This window comes from Cygnus atratus, chromosome 1, assembly GCF_013377495.2.
Source record: "Cygnus atratus isolate AKBS03 ecotype Queensland, Australia chromosome 1, CAtr_DNAZoo_HiC_assembly, whole genome shotgun sequence".
NCBI classification, from domain to species: Eukaryota; Metazoa; Chordata; class Aves; order Anseriformes; family Anatidae; genus Cygnus; species Cygnus atratus.
Window position 1 is genome coordinate 201,394,025 of NC_066362.1, and position 15,340 is coordinate 201,409,364.

The 15,340-nt window shown below is 38.1% G+C and overlaps 1 protein-coding gene across 5 annotated transcripts in view; it reads right to left on the reverse strand.

The window, feature by feature from the left end:
• DLG2 (discs large MAGUK scaffold protein 2) overlaps window positions 1-15,340 on the reverse strand; it is a 1,033,555-nt gene that overhangs the window by 12,817 nt on the left and 1,005,398 nt on the right. For 4 of the 5 annotated variants that reach the window (XM_035560441.2, XM_035560439.2, XM_050713151.1 and 1 more), the window contains one exon: window positions 12,808-12,907. In XM_035560441.2, coding sequence (XP_035416334.1) covers window positions 12,808-12,907 — 100 coding nt within the window. Of the gene's footprint in view, window positions 1-8,829; window positions 8,872-12,807; window positions 12,908-15,340 lie in introns of all 5 variants that reach the window. The other variant, XM_050713155.1, reaches the window with a different exon arrangement.

A 15,340-nucleotide genomic window follows, 5' to 3' on the forward strand; every position in this document is an offset into this window, starting at 1 on the left:
GGAGGGAAGATTCTTCAATCTACTGCATGAAAAATTCCTGCACATCTTTCTTTTGGGGTCATTGTCACACGCCTGGTACCACATAAGGGCTCTGGCAGGTTATAAATGACTTAGGCTTATCACATTTAAAATCATGATTTTATTTTTCCTCAGTTTAGGGTTCATCTTTGAGAAGATTCACAGCTGGGATTTTGTAACAGATTTAGATACTATGGAAGAAAGGGTGTCATTATGGGCACCTGTGCTTCTACAAAATAGGATTGCCCTCATGTCATCTGCTTGCACACATGTGAGTCTGTATGACATTATTCTGATGGACTCCTGACAAACCAAAGTGTGCATATAGAGGGGAAGAGTGCTACATGATTCCTGATGAATGATATAGGTAGGATTTAGAGGGAGGTACAGTTCACCCTGAGGTAGTCTGACTGATATCTAAGTCACTCTTGAGGCTCCTTAACTATATTAACAGGACTTCTATAGAATGCAATGCCTACCTCCCAAGTAGGTACACAAATTTTGGTGGTTTAGTCTTACTGACCCCTTTAGCCCCCTCAACTTTCCCCTTAAATCTAATATTCTCAGAGATATTTTTTCATGATATATTACCTAGACAGCAGTAAGAAACATGTCAGAAAACCTTCCGAGTAAAAAGAATTTAATTAAGGAGGACAGACAAAGCAAATTAAAAATTACTGGTGTGTTAGGAGAGAGCAAGAACAGACAGGGCCAACTCCAAGCTAACAATGGTACTGAAGCAGCTGAGAAAAAAGCACCATTTTTAATAAAAGGTAAAGATGAGACAGTTTTTGAGGTAAAGGCAACATAACATATGAGAGTGTGGATAATGGATTATTTCTTAGTGAATATTTGATACTGTAATCACTTAATTTCAGTTCTTTGCAAAGTTAAAAACCTAGAATTATTACTGCACTACGTTTCATGCATCAGATTTATTTTCTGTTAAGTTTCTCTGGGAATTTTGGGGGCGATACAGAACTCAGGATGCCCCATTTCCCTGGGGATGAAATAATTCCCTCAACAGGCTGGACAAGGATGCTTTTATACTGCATGTCCTCCAGCTCCCAGGAGCCAAAGCTATGCTTTCAACAGCCTCAGATGAAGCCATCACATACTAAACATGTGGAAGGGAGACTGTCTGCACAAATACAGTCTTAAACTTGACAATACTTGTTTCGATAGTGTACAGATCTGCGGGGGTGTGGGGGGGGATTCATTTCAGCTAATTTCAGAAACTTGTATCGCAAGTGCTTATGTCTGAGCTAGTCTCTAGGTACCTGTTAGAGTCAATGGGTGCTTGCAAATAGGCAAGTGCTTATACTAAGACTTGAGTCATCTGACCTCTTTTAGATGTCTACTTTGTGATGAGGGAAAAAGTCATGAGTGTATCTGTCTCCTTTATCCCATAAAGGCATTTAAACAGCAAGGTCAGCTGCAGATATCTGCTTTTAAACAGATGAATCCCATGTGAGTGATGGTGACAAGGACTAAAGGAAAATTGCCAAGAACTCTGACACTGTTTAAAAATTTCTCTGTGGTCTAATATTTTGCTTCAGCAAAGACTTATAACCAGCACAAGTAAGCCAGCACAGATTTTACCTTCTGTTTTGCTCAGTCTCTGGAAGGCATGTCCACATATTAAAGCCGTCACTGCATCCACACTATCAGTAAGGTACGGGCTATGGAGACAAACAAGCCTGGCATTTCATAGAAGTCTTGGCCAGACCGAAGGCAATGAAACAACTCCAGCCCACTCAAATTGTGTTGTAGCTTAAGTCAATGGAAAGGGTTGAAGCAAGCAAGGAGAAACTTTGAGGCTGACTGTGATGCACAAGGACTTACATCTTCCTGAGGAAAGGCTCTTCAGCACTGAGCTTCAGACTTACACAGGGTGTGAGCATGGTGGAAGTCTGCGCCATTTCCACTAATTCACTTTTCCAGAAAAAGGGCTCAGGAAGCTTAAGTTTCTATGTGAATAAAATCAAGCACTTTCAAGCACTGTCCAGACCAAATCCTGTCAGTCTTTAGGGGCTGATATGCATGTTAACAATACCAGATGGTAGTCTTTAATGATCTCTTCTCAGTCAGTACTGCACAGTTTTGAAGTAGTTCATAAAGTATTAGGTATAATGAAGAGTTCTAGAGTCAATCAATAATCAGATTGCCATAACCTTGTGATGGCTTTGAGGTGTGACACAGCATGAAATTCAGCAGGACACAGGCTCTTATTTATCATTTGACTAAGACTCATTTACCACCTACATTAATGGCTTAATTAGCACAGGTTTGCTGTATTGATCTGGAAAATTGTCGTGAAATTTAACAGACAAACCAAAGGAAAAAAAAAAACAAAACCCTGTCTGTAAGGCTTTGGCATAATCTCTTGTTCTTCAGTAAAATTCCATGAAGTCAAAAAGAGAAGAAAAAGAAGATAAGGAAAGAGAGGAAATGAAAAGGAAGCTTTCTTTAATCTAATATACCATAAGTAAAATAACTGCAGGTCTTTCTCTTTTTCAGGTTTGCTATGGCTTCAGCTCCCTTTGTTCTTGGTTTGCCTGTTGGTGAGTTCTCATGCTTGGGAAGAGAAGAATAACCTGGAGTTTGCTATAACTTGTACCCTCTAAAAACTGAGCAGAGAAGTCTAGGAGGTCAGAAGAGTTTCATAAGGATTCATTTTTTCCCATTAAAGGATCTTATGTTGTTTCAGACAGTAACCCTGAAATGGATGTAAAGAGTTGTCTTTATTTTCCCTTTCTGGCTAGATGGCAGAGTCTGTGAAAGATTGGAAACTACAGTTTCAGTGTAGACCTGTGACATTTTAGGCATTTTTCACGTAACACATAAAAAGGCACCATTTTCTACTGCCTTGCCAGAGCATCCAGTACTTTCACAGTGCTGGTGTAACTGCACCCAGTGTGTGTGTAACAGGGCAGGAGAGCTGTTGTGAGCTGCCAGGTGCAGCCACCATGTAACCAAATGCTCATCCTCATCATGTATCTTATGTGGTGGGAATCCATGATTTTTGGCATCCTACTAATGGTAGTGAATGAAAAAATCCGTAAAGATATCTAGGGCAGTAAATAATAATAATTAAAAAAAATGAGTAGTGCTTCTGAAGACAGCTAAAATATAAATCAAAAAAATCTTGTTTTCTTTCATCTGCACAGTCTGTATTGGAAAGTCAATCTCATAAACTCTTTTTGACTCCCAATCCCTTCTCTGGATCTCTATTTACCTAAGTAAATGTACGGCCTTTCCAGATACGTTGATAGCTATGAAAGACTGGAAATCTAATGTACAAAAATATCATCAGAAGTCTGAGAATGAACTTATGACTGAAAAGTGGTCTATCAGCACTATGTGTTTAAGATCAATATAGCTTGTGAAGCCATACAATGAAACTTCAATACTTGTACAAATTTAAGTATGCCTGAATAATATACAAGCCCATGGGGAAAGAAATAGCAAATGCAAGTGCTCTAATTAATCAGTGGCCTAACATAATAATCAGGACTCCTTTAAACCTTGTTCTGAGTCTTCAAATCTCATGACAAGAATGAATTGCTGAGCAAGTACAGAGGGTAAAAATTTTTGTTTCCAACTTTTTCTTATTTTTAACTTTTAGTCATGTATTGCCTCTCTAAGTAATTGGTGCAATCACAACCAATTATGCAATTAGGCTAAACAGATGTGGTAATGCTTGTGTAATTTTGATGACAGCTGTAAAAACCTTTACCGAACTATGCATGAAAGCATTATCACATATATGCGGTGGAGAGACTTAAAATTCATAGCCATTATGAAAATAATGTCTTGAAAAATAAAAACTGATGAGTCCACAGTAAAAAATATGTTTTTACAAGCTTGATTTGAAATGGAAAATTAGAACATTTTAAGTTATACAGTTGAGAATAAGCTGTCAATCATTGTTTAATTAGCCGGTTTGGGAATAAGTCAAAGTTGGCTTCATTTATACTTAAGAAGGAAAACTTTCTGGTAGACCAGGCTTTCATATGCAACTCTGCAAACTTGATTTTTCTGCTGATAGCAGGTGCAAATCAACTAACTTGGTTATAGTCCTCATATTAACATGACCCATGTGATATAGTAGCAGCTGTGTGGCAGCTTAGCCCCTTTTAGATCAGGCCAGAATTTGTTCCTGGCTCAAAAATGCTTTTTAATCTTTCAGAAAGGGCCAAGTTCTGCTATCAAGTATGTTTGTGGTTCCCCCTAAAGTTGGTGGGTCTGAAGGTTATCTGTTGAGATAAAGAAGATTATCTACTGGGATTTGGAGAGGCTGCCATCTCCCCTCCTTGCAAGACAAGCACAATGGTGACCGCTGCTCAGCTCCTGTGGAGTCAAGAGGGAGGCATGGACATGTTTAGGAAAACACTTAGCTGGTTTGTTTTAGCTATCTGCTTAAGGACAAAACAAATTGTTCTGTGAAAATCCTTCTGTGTCTCCATTGACCTCAGACTGAATCTAGTGCAAGAAACTGAGAGGGTGATGGCTGTGTTTTAGGGACCCATACTGGTAAAGGGAATCCTACTGTTGATTCCAGCTCTTTTACTCATTTCAAATCCAGTGCTGAGAGCACTGACAGAAGAAATCAGGTTTACTATCTGCAACAGCCTTGTTCCTAAGGAGTGGTCCAAGGATTTTCTCTTGAGACCACATAAGAGATTTTTCAATTAGATTAATATTTTGAAATAAGAAATATATTATTTTATTTTTTAATCTCCAAACCCAAAACATGAGCAATGGAATACTTCAGCCGAATACTCAAATGTTGATCGGGATATTTACTCAATAAATAAGAATGCATCAGGATATGTCTCAGAAAAAGCCCAGTCAATTTGTAACCCGTCTATTAATCACTGTACAGGACACAGCCTGGACAGCTCTCAGAAATGTTCAGCATCACTTTGTGTAGCTGTACCCCTGATTCGGAATGGTTCTAGGAACGATGAAGTAATAAAGGTTTCAACACTAGCTACTTTTCACTAGATGCTCATCATGAAAAGCAAAAGTTAGAGAAACATGTTAAAGCAATTGCCAGAGACCCACTAGAGATAATGTGGAACACTTTACTTTAGACTCCAGATGGACTGTTTTTATAGGGACAAATATGAATGTCTACAGGTGTACATGTGTCACTTGCCAGCCATTTCCTATCCACCTACTTTTCTTTGTACTAGCAACGTGTGAATTGCTGTTATCCCCCAGTTCAGAAATCAATGGGAAGGCAACCCCTTGTTCTTCCTGATTGTTTCCTCATGAAACAGAAGAGAAAAATATAGGGCACTGTACTAGGGTCACAGCCCCATGCAAAACCATTGAGCTCTACAGCAGTATTATATTTGCTTGACAAGAATTTTCAGCTTTGCATCCTTTTTCACCAGTGCACAGACTTAGGGCTAAATGAGTTTGCAGGTCAACGTACATGGTGTCCTGGTAAAATCACCTGTAGTCCTTCACCTTGAACTGTCAAATTCTCCTCAAAACGGCACTAAATCACACTGAAGAACAGCTTTGTAATGTCTGCCCCAAAACGGAATTAAAATAAGCTTGGTTCTGTAGCAGCAGCTGAGGTTTGGCATTGTTTCCAGATACCCAGACGCAGAAAAGAAGAGCAGAAATAGCTGCATGTTGTCTTATTCCATCAGGAATGAGCTTTACCCTGAGCACCCATTATTTTCCTTTTGTAAAAGTAAATAAATTAGAAGGCAATGTTCACAGACTAGTTCTGATAACTACTGGGAGGGGTATGGATAGGCTTCTACCATGCAGTGTCCTCTGTGTCCACACAAAGTTAGATCTGCAGTGAAATATGAAAACTGCTTCCATCATTCTTATCTCCATACCCTCACAGTTTGTCAGCTGCTCTCTGTGGCCACCCTTCTCTTGCTCTCCGTCTTCTGATTCTTCTGATTCTGTCATCTTCCCCCTTGTCCTATCATTATCTGCCTGAGTAAAAAAGTCGCACTCCATCTTTTTTATAAGCCACCTTTAAGTATTGAAAAGCTGCAATGAGGCCACCCTGGAGCCTTCTCTTCTTCAGGCTGAACATCCCCAGCTTTCTCAGCCTTCATAGGAGAGAGGATTTACTGCAATGAGTTGTGTGATGGGATGTACTGCTGACACAGAGTAGCCTGGAGATTCTGAGTAGCCAGATGGACTCAGGAGGGCTGTAAGTCCCTACAGGAGACATGTTCATATTCCGTGGTCATGTATTAATTGAACACAGGGTCAGGCTAGAGTTGACATGCCATTGTGGCCATCTGAAACAGTCATTTCAAAAAGCTGGTGTCCAAAGTTGCTGGCTGCCTGAGGTCATGCCTTCAAATGTCATGTCAACACACACCAATGAATCATTAGCAAATGAAATTGGCCCTTTGGGCAGCAGCTCCTGGATTTAAAGCCACTTTTACTTGGCTTAACCTAAGACTGGCTTCCTCTGCTGCTAAATGTCATAGCTCTCCCCCAGGCAGAGAAGAAACTCCTCTCTGCATCTCCTCCACCAGGCAGCAGTTTTTGGATACACCAGTAATATCTGGCCAGCTCCAGCCAATATGCTGCTGGATACTGCTGGGGTGAGACAGGAGCTTGCCCAGATGGAAATCAACCTTGAAGGAGATGCCTGCTGTGGGCAGTGCTTTTCCTTCCAAGCATCTATGTCCCGACTGACTACCCTAAACATCTTCTATCTGCATTCAGCTCTGGGGTCCCCAGCACAGGAAGGACATGGAAGTATTAGAGCGAGTCCAGAGGAGGGCCACAAAAATGATCAAGGGGCTGGAGAACCTTTCCTATGAATACAAGCTGAGGGAGTTCGGCTTGTTTAGCCTGGAGAAGAGAAGGCTCTGGGGAGACCTTACAGCAGCCTTCCAGTATCTACAGGAAAGCTGGGGAGGGACTCTTTGTCAGGGGGTGCAGTGATACGACAGAGGGGAAAGGCTTTAAACTATAAGAAGGTAGGTTTAGATTAGATATAATGAGAACATTCTTCACTCAGAGGGTGGTGAGGCACTGGCACAGGCTGCCCAGAGAATCTGTGGATGCCCCATCCTGGTGGTGTTCAAGGCCAGGCTGGATGGGGCTTTGAGCAACCTGGTCTAGTGGGAGGTGTCCCTGTCCATGGCAGGATGGTTGGAATGGGATGGAATGGGCTTTAAGGGCCCTTCCAACCCCAAAAATTCTGTGATTCTATGATTCTATCCCTGTTCTTGCACCTCAGAACATACACTTTATTTCAAGCTATTGCACAGCCAACAAAGAACAGGCTACCTGTTACGATGCAGTTTGGGAAGTAGGTTTTGTGAACCTGTCCCATATGTTGAGCTGTACTTGGGTGCCCATCTGAAGTCACTTGTTTGGGAGAGTTCATCAGGCATGGGGTGTGTTTGGCCACCAGACTAGATTCTTATCTGGGCTTTTACATTCTCACTCTGAAACAAACACACTTGGAAGAGACTTCAGGAAGCTTTTGAAAATTTAAGCTATTGATTCTGTCATGATTGTAAAGTCAGTCTGGTGAAGGAGCATCTTATATTTCAAACATAAAGTCCTCCCTACCTCCCCAGTAGAGGACAGAGAAAAGATAAAATGGTTCAGAATTGGTCCTCAGCAGTTCAAAAGTGCCTACTGTTATCTTGTGACTCTGGCAATTGCTTTCCAATAAAACCTTTGCAATACAAGAGAATGCAAACTAATTTACCATTTCTGAATTGCATAAGATTAGCTGTTTTGCTGAAACAAACCAGTATTTATTAATAAAGCTTGACTGCTATGCACTGTACCAAGACTAGTAAGTACGAGGTATGATACCAATGATTACCTGAATGTATGCGGGTACTTAGCACAAGTGCTGAGTGACTGGTGGAAAACTTAAGCTAAGCAAATGGCTTGAGAGAATTAAACAGCTGTCTGATTTAGTAAGCCGTTTCTCTTTTCTCTCTTTAATTACCTTTTATTATATTTCCATTAACCTACTCCATTGATTTTTATTATTATTATTATTTTTTATTTTTTTTACTTTTCAGCACTTCCAGATAAATATTTACAATGGTTAATTTTTTGAGTATTACTAATAATTATCCCCAATTTACAATCTATCTTTAGGTTATATGATCACATGTAGTCTGTAATCCTAATCAGATCACTTTGCAGGGTTGGGACCATCACTTACAGGGAATCAATGTCACTCAGCGGCAGTACTTAAGGGGTGAAGGTCTATCTTACCGTCTTTGAAGACTTCAATACATATTAGGAAATACGTATATTTCATACTTTCATACCTCATACTTTCATACTTCAATACATATTAGGAAACGTATCCTGCCAAAATGATAGGCTCAGAAGAGTTCTGGGGGCCATTTATTAGTTGCACATACAGGTATTCTGAAAAGTGAGTAAAAATTGTGACCTTGCAAGGAGTATCTTTTGCAGTTTTGACTGCAGCTATGGAGCAATTTTACTCTTAAAAGGTCATCAAGAAACTGTCCTCCTGCCTACTGAAGTAAACTTCCCGTCGCTATACCAAATAATCCTGATTGTCACAGACTACCCAAGGCCAGGTTTGGTTTTATATTCCAGAATACATCCCAAGTAGCAACCCCCCTCTTTTTTCTTGCCAGTTTTCTTTTATAGCTTTGTACTCAAATGTAGTTGTAAATTAGAATTTCAAGCCATTTGCTTCAACTTTTTTTTTAACATTAAAAAAAAAAAGCAGGAACAGAAACAAAATAAAAGAAACAAACAGAACAAGCAATGCAAAGTAAAAGGACTCTAATGAAAGCAGTAACTTACTGTAGCTACTTTCACTATCGCTGGCATTAGAAGAAACATGTTCTGCAAGAACAGTACAGCAAATTAAAGAACATAACCAAGCACCATAGAGCCGCAGAAACTCAAAAGAACTGCCACAGTCATGCAAAGGTAGTTGTGCAGAGAGGAAATAAAAACTATACAGTGACATCACCTGAAAATCTTAGATAATTTACACAGTTAAAATGAAAGCTTTCTCTCTAGTGGAATTTCAGAAAGAGACTGTGTGTTATCTAGTGATATGCATCATGGCAAAGCCATGTCATTTCTTGATGAGACAGTGATATCTCTTATAACTTAATTTCAAAGTACGGTATGATCCAGTCACATCTCACTGGATGACTCAGCTAATTTCATGAAACGTGAGTGCCTGTTCATATTATTCTTCTAAACCTAGAGATCTGTCTCCAGCATTCATCACTTTGCACTATCCCAAGGAGTTAACAAAGTGATATGAAAGTGGTTTTGGTGTCCAATACTGCAACTGTCTATCTTAACCTGTCGCAAACTAAAAAAAAAAAAAAAAAAAAAAAATTTTTTTTTTCTTCAGACAGCCTCAGGATTTTATACTTAGCTAAAGTATAAAAATCTTTACCAGACTAGTCTGCATGGGTGAATAGGGACATAAAAATTATCACAGTGGGATATACTAGTGATTTGATAAGTCTGGTGTCCTTTTTCTATTATTACATTATTTAAAGAAAGGTGCAGTCTATAGCATATGAAGTGGTTGTTCCCAGTGGTTGCTCAGTCAGCAGGCTGATTATCATCAGTCAGATCATGCTTTATGGTCTCCAGGAGGTCTGCAGAATCACATTAAACAGTGGTTTTAATAGCACCTCTGATAGAAATGCTGATAACTTTGCAGATGAACCATCATTTGACAGTTGAAAGTTTTCAAGTTGAAAGGGCATTTAGAAACGAATGCTATAATGGCTATATAGGGGGGAGCTGCCCTGGGTTAATAAGAATGAGACACGGGTGGTTAAATGGTCAATGGGTACAAATAAGTCACCTCCTGACAAACACCAGGAGCCAAAATTAATCCAGTATTTGGCATTTATCCACTGGGCAGATTAGCCTCTGGGTGACCCACAGCCTTCAACTGCCTCTAAATGTTCCCAGTGAAAGATGGTAACCCATAAAAGTCAAGAATCCACTGGGGTGAACCCAAAGTAGACCACACATGGAGGATGAGTATAGGAACTGTGCCAAGACCATCCCTTCTCTGCAAGCTGCTGCATTCCCCCACATACACATCTAATGGCTGGGGTTCATAGCATGGGACTGACAGAGCCTGAGGAGCAGCTGAAACGAGAATAGATGATATCTGATAAAAGTAATAATTGAAAACTTTGGTCTTTGTCTTACTAAGAAGCTTCAAAACATTAGACTCACATTTTAAACAAAACCATGTATTGACTTTCGGACATTTCATAGCAAATTAACAGGGACTGCCTCAAACCATTATGCTATACAGGGCCCTGAAAATTTTTATTAAACACGAACAAATATCCTTCCTAGTAATAACTGTCATTAAAAAGTATATCTTAGTTTAATATCAGTGAAAATTGGATGGGGCTAGAATGTCTAGAGGCATGTCAGTAATTGAAAGGTAGGTGTAATATTAATAGAGAAAGTAGAGCCTATATAATACCTCTGTGCTACTTTTCCCCTAGCAATTTGCAGAATTTAGTTATCTCCTTTCAGGTGTCTGGATGTTATGAAGATTCATCTTTCTAAGGACACAGATATTCAGGAGGGTTTAGCAAATCAGAAATATTCTACTTCTTTTTAGGCAGGGAAGGTTCTCCCTTTGTTCCTAGTGAACTACTATAGCACTTTCCTTGAAGAAACAGAATGGTTAAAATTCAGGTGTCAGTGACATTTGCTGTCTATCACTGAGAAAATTGGTCTTGTAGAACTGTTCTTCATACAAGAGAAGGAGCTTTCATCTTTAAATGGTGATATACTTTATGGCTTAAACAGAAACCATTAAAATGTTCCATAAAAAAATCAACCATGAACTGAATAATCTGTAAAACTGTGTGCATGGATGCGCATTCCTGTAATTAAAAAGCAAATACAAAACAGTAGGTGATGCAGTGTCAACATTCACATACATTTTGCTTCAATTACTTGGCACTTAAGAAAAAGAATAAGAACTGAAGGAAGAAGCAGCCAAACATATGCAAGTGCCATTTTGTTTAAATTATTTAGGTCTGGATACAGCATGTAATGTAGCTATTTATATAGAAATCAGCTGCAAATATTTCACTCTGTACTATTTTTCTGGTCTAACTTTCAAGGAAGCAAAATTGTTTCTTAACAATTATCTGACATGTTACACATTCTGCAATGCCAAGTCTTGAGACAGGATTACTGCATCAGAAAAAGAAATTGATTAAGGTTGCATGACAGAGAATAGGTTGCTAATGGTGAAATGGGTTCAAAATTAGCTTTGGAGAAGGCATGGTCTTCTCTAGCCTGCAAATGACTTCTTCCATTCATAACAAATGCTAATCTAAAATCCAGCAAAGTAACAAACACTCCCATGCAAGAAGCTGAAAATGCAGAAGCAACAGCATAAAATAATTTTCTATTGATCTCCTCAGGATGTGATCAAATTAAAATGTTTAGCTTTCCCTTTGGATGGAGAGGGAGGGATTGTTGCTGAGAAGTACATTTTAGGCAGCAAAACAAGTTCTAGGTATGCTACTTTACGGAACTGCCAAGATGAGAACAATAACATACTGTCAGAAACAAAAGGTGTTACTACAGGAGAAGTTAAAGTGTCTGCTTGATACACCGTATGTTATTTAATATTGTCATGCAGAACAAAACAATTGAAACATTTTTTAAGCATTCACAGCTGGGTAACAAATAAAACTCTATCTTTTGCATGCTAGGAGTGGAGGGTCCTCAGAGAAGGAACAGAAGCCAAAACAAAACAAAACAAAAAAGGATTTACAGTGACCATTCCTGGGAACTTACTCAGAGTCTTTGTTCCATAACCGTCGTCACCTAATCCGGGGATGTCCTGCACGGAAGTCCCCAGAGAGAGCAATGAGAAAGGAAGAACAGCCGCAGAAGAGGAAGGAAGAAGTCAGTGGAATTGAAATGGATACTACCATGACTGACCATGTTGACTGAGCAATCTGGATCCCTGCTTTTTCTTTCTGAAACAACGTTAAGCCCATATTCTATGGGAATGCAGCCAATGAAAGAGGCAGTGACCATTACATGTGTCTTTTTTAGCTGTGACGAAGAAGGAAAAACCCAATAAACTCCCAGAAAAAATCCTCGCTAGAAAAAATTAGGAGGAGAGAATTATTAAGAAAAAAAGTGAATTCTCTGGGCTTGGAACCAGCATAGATTTTTAATAATGCTGGTTCTCTACACATACAATTTAAGCAAGCAGTAACTGCTTGGGGACGTACACATTCCAAGATCCAATTTACTTCTTTAAGTTATTAGTGCAGATGCTTCATTTAGTTTTTAAACTTTTGGTGAAGCTGTCCATGGCAATCAACTTGGAGAATGTCAGAGGCACAATAGAGATTCGCGCAGAACTTTTAAAAAGTAACAGTTTAGTTCAGTATTCTAAAAGAAATCACATTTGCATAATTTTGAGCCAGTTCTGATCTGGAAATATTTAATCAGAGCCAAGTTCGGGTTTTCACAGGTGCCACAATGATTTTAAAAAAAGCCACATATTTTTAAGAAAGCGAAGAAATATTATTCCAAATGTTAAGGTCACTGTTTCATTCTTCTGAAAATTATTTTTCCGAGGAAGGAAGGACCAGCTGGATCCAAATTGCAGTCACACATTGGTCACAGTAGTAATACCTCGCCTGCCTGCCTACAACATGTATTTGCCTAGATGCGTGGGATACTGGTATCATGCGTGTCACCCATTTTTTGTGCTGCATGTGACATCGTCTCCAAGAGGTTACTTACGTTCTGGATCACTTGTTTCCTGCTCACTCTGCTCCTTGCTCTTGTAGAATGGGAATTTTCGTGAAAAGATGAAGTTCTTTTTACGCTTGTCATTGAATGACTGTGAAGGAGAAAAGGCATGGGGCAAAAACAGGGACGTCTAATTGTTGTCACACTCATGCTGACAAAACAACTAGTTTGTAAAAGTGGAGAGAACTGTAGTGACTCAAATCAGTCCAAACCAAGCGGATGGGAAGAATCACTAGTGGTGAATGGTTGCGGTGAGGCCTGCAGGTTGAAGGCAAAGCCCCTGGAGACTGAATCGATTTAATTACAGAGTCTCAAATGACAAACTTCAGCTCCTTATTTGAGAGGTATTGTGTTTGACTTGCTCACATAAAGGGCTACAGATGGCTTAGCATGCTTTGAGATCAAGGCACTCATCTTTAATCATAGCAGACTGTGCACAGAATTAATGAACTGGCTGAAAAAGAATAGGCTGCAAAGAGGAAAGAGGAAGTATTTGATTTTCTTCTAGCAGGTGTGTGAATGCAGCTCTGTGACTATTACAATCATATATGATTTCATAGTGCTTTATTTGTTCTCTTAATTGGCAACTTCTTAAGTGTGTTTTAATGCCTTTTTTTTTTTTGGCAAACATTTAAAAAAAATCACTTTGTTTTCTGTTTTATGTATATATTTACTCATTAGGTTCCTCTGGAAATGCTTTTAGTTTTATGTGATTTAGAGCTGGGATTCTTCTGATAAGCATTATTACATTGCATATTGAGCAACACATATCACTTTATTTCTTCAAATAGGGAATTAATATGGAGGAAAATGTCCTTTTTACATGACAAAAAGTTTGGCTTAATAGACAGTTGCAAGGGTTCATGGCACATTATGATGTAAAAGTAGTATATAACTACTTGGAACTCCTATTTCAGATACTAAATGAGGAGTTAAGGTCCTTGTGTAGTCAACTGACAGAAGCTGGCATTTCCAGAGGGAACCTATACTGAACTATAGATAGTGCTTAACTGAAGTGATCTGTGTTGTCTGTCAGACAATGTCCTGTGCTGTTTCCCATACAGAATATAAGCAAAGCTCAGACTCATGTTCTTGCATGTATCACCTCCAAGAAAGCAGAGACCTTCTCAGCCCATTTAAAGAAACAATCTCATGTGTTTGGGATTGCTTGAACAAAAACATAACCAGTATTTGTCTCCAGATCTGAAATGGAACAGATTTAGGGTTTCGGATTTTTTTCTTCTTCTTATTTTATGTTATTTTATTTTATTACATTTTGGAAGGACAACATAAAATGTAGTTTAAAACGTGTATTCTTTTAAAAGATGTGAAGGTAGGTAATAAAACTCTGTTAAAATTGTTGTCTACTTGTGTCACGAAAGTTTCATGCCACTTTTACATTTCAAGCATATTTAAAGTTCAGTAACTGAAAACAAAGGAAAAAAAATGCACATGTAGAATAAATGATCAATGAAAATCTCTGAGTATGTAAACATTCAATGTGAAATTAATATGGAGGTCATGCACAAATAATCCAGACAGCATGCAATTTCAAAACAAAGCAAATATGAAAGAAAGCCAGAGGTAAAAAATGTGTATGTAGGATTAAACCAATCTGCGGATGAAAAGAGGACTGACATGCAGATTATATCACTTTAATGACCTAAGGATATCATTAAATTATAATGTGTTTTCTGTGATAGTTTCTTTTATTTTTCCAAAGAAAGGAATGTAGCATGTTAACATTTCCCAAGTTGTGAAAATGATGTTTGTCATGATTCATCTCAATTTGATATAGTAATACTATAGGCATTGCACTTAAAAAGGAAAAAAAAATATAGATATATACACACTATAGCACCTCAAAAACAAAACAAAACAAAATAAAACAAAACAAAAAGTTGTTTTTTTTTTAAGTGACAATCACTTCATTATCAAATGCCATTTCACTTTCGAATTAAATTGAATGTTATCAAATGGATATATAAATATGCTGTTTCACAAAGATTCTATGATAAATAACCACTTATAAATATTAGCTTTCAAATTTTTCCCCAACAGTCTATAGCAAAAACTTCAGAAATCCATTTGCATTGGAAGAACATATATATATATATATATATTTTCAAGATTATGCATGATCTAACAGAATATTCCAAGTTAGACAATTGTACTATACTGTTACATGAACTTTTTCTCCTTTTGCAATTTCAAATATTGGATAGCTTGTTAAATGAGATATTGTTCCTTCAATTTGGATAATCAAAATCTGGCAATTCATAGCAGGAGACTATTATGTCCAAATGTGCTGATATCCATACCAAAAAACCTTTTTCTTAAAATAATGCTGACTCAGTTTATTAATATCCACATGCAAATGTTTATGCATGTGTCAATACTTCTATAAATTAATCAATGTGTATATTCATGTTATTTACCACAAACACTACCACAGTGTAGTCATATACATTATATTTAAAATAATAATAATTAAATAAACGTAAAATATTATAAAAGAGTAACT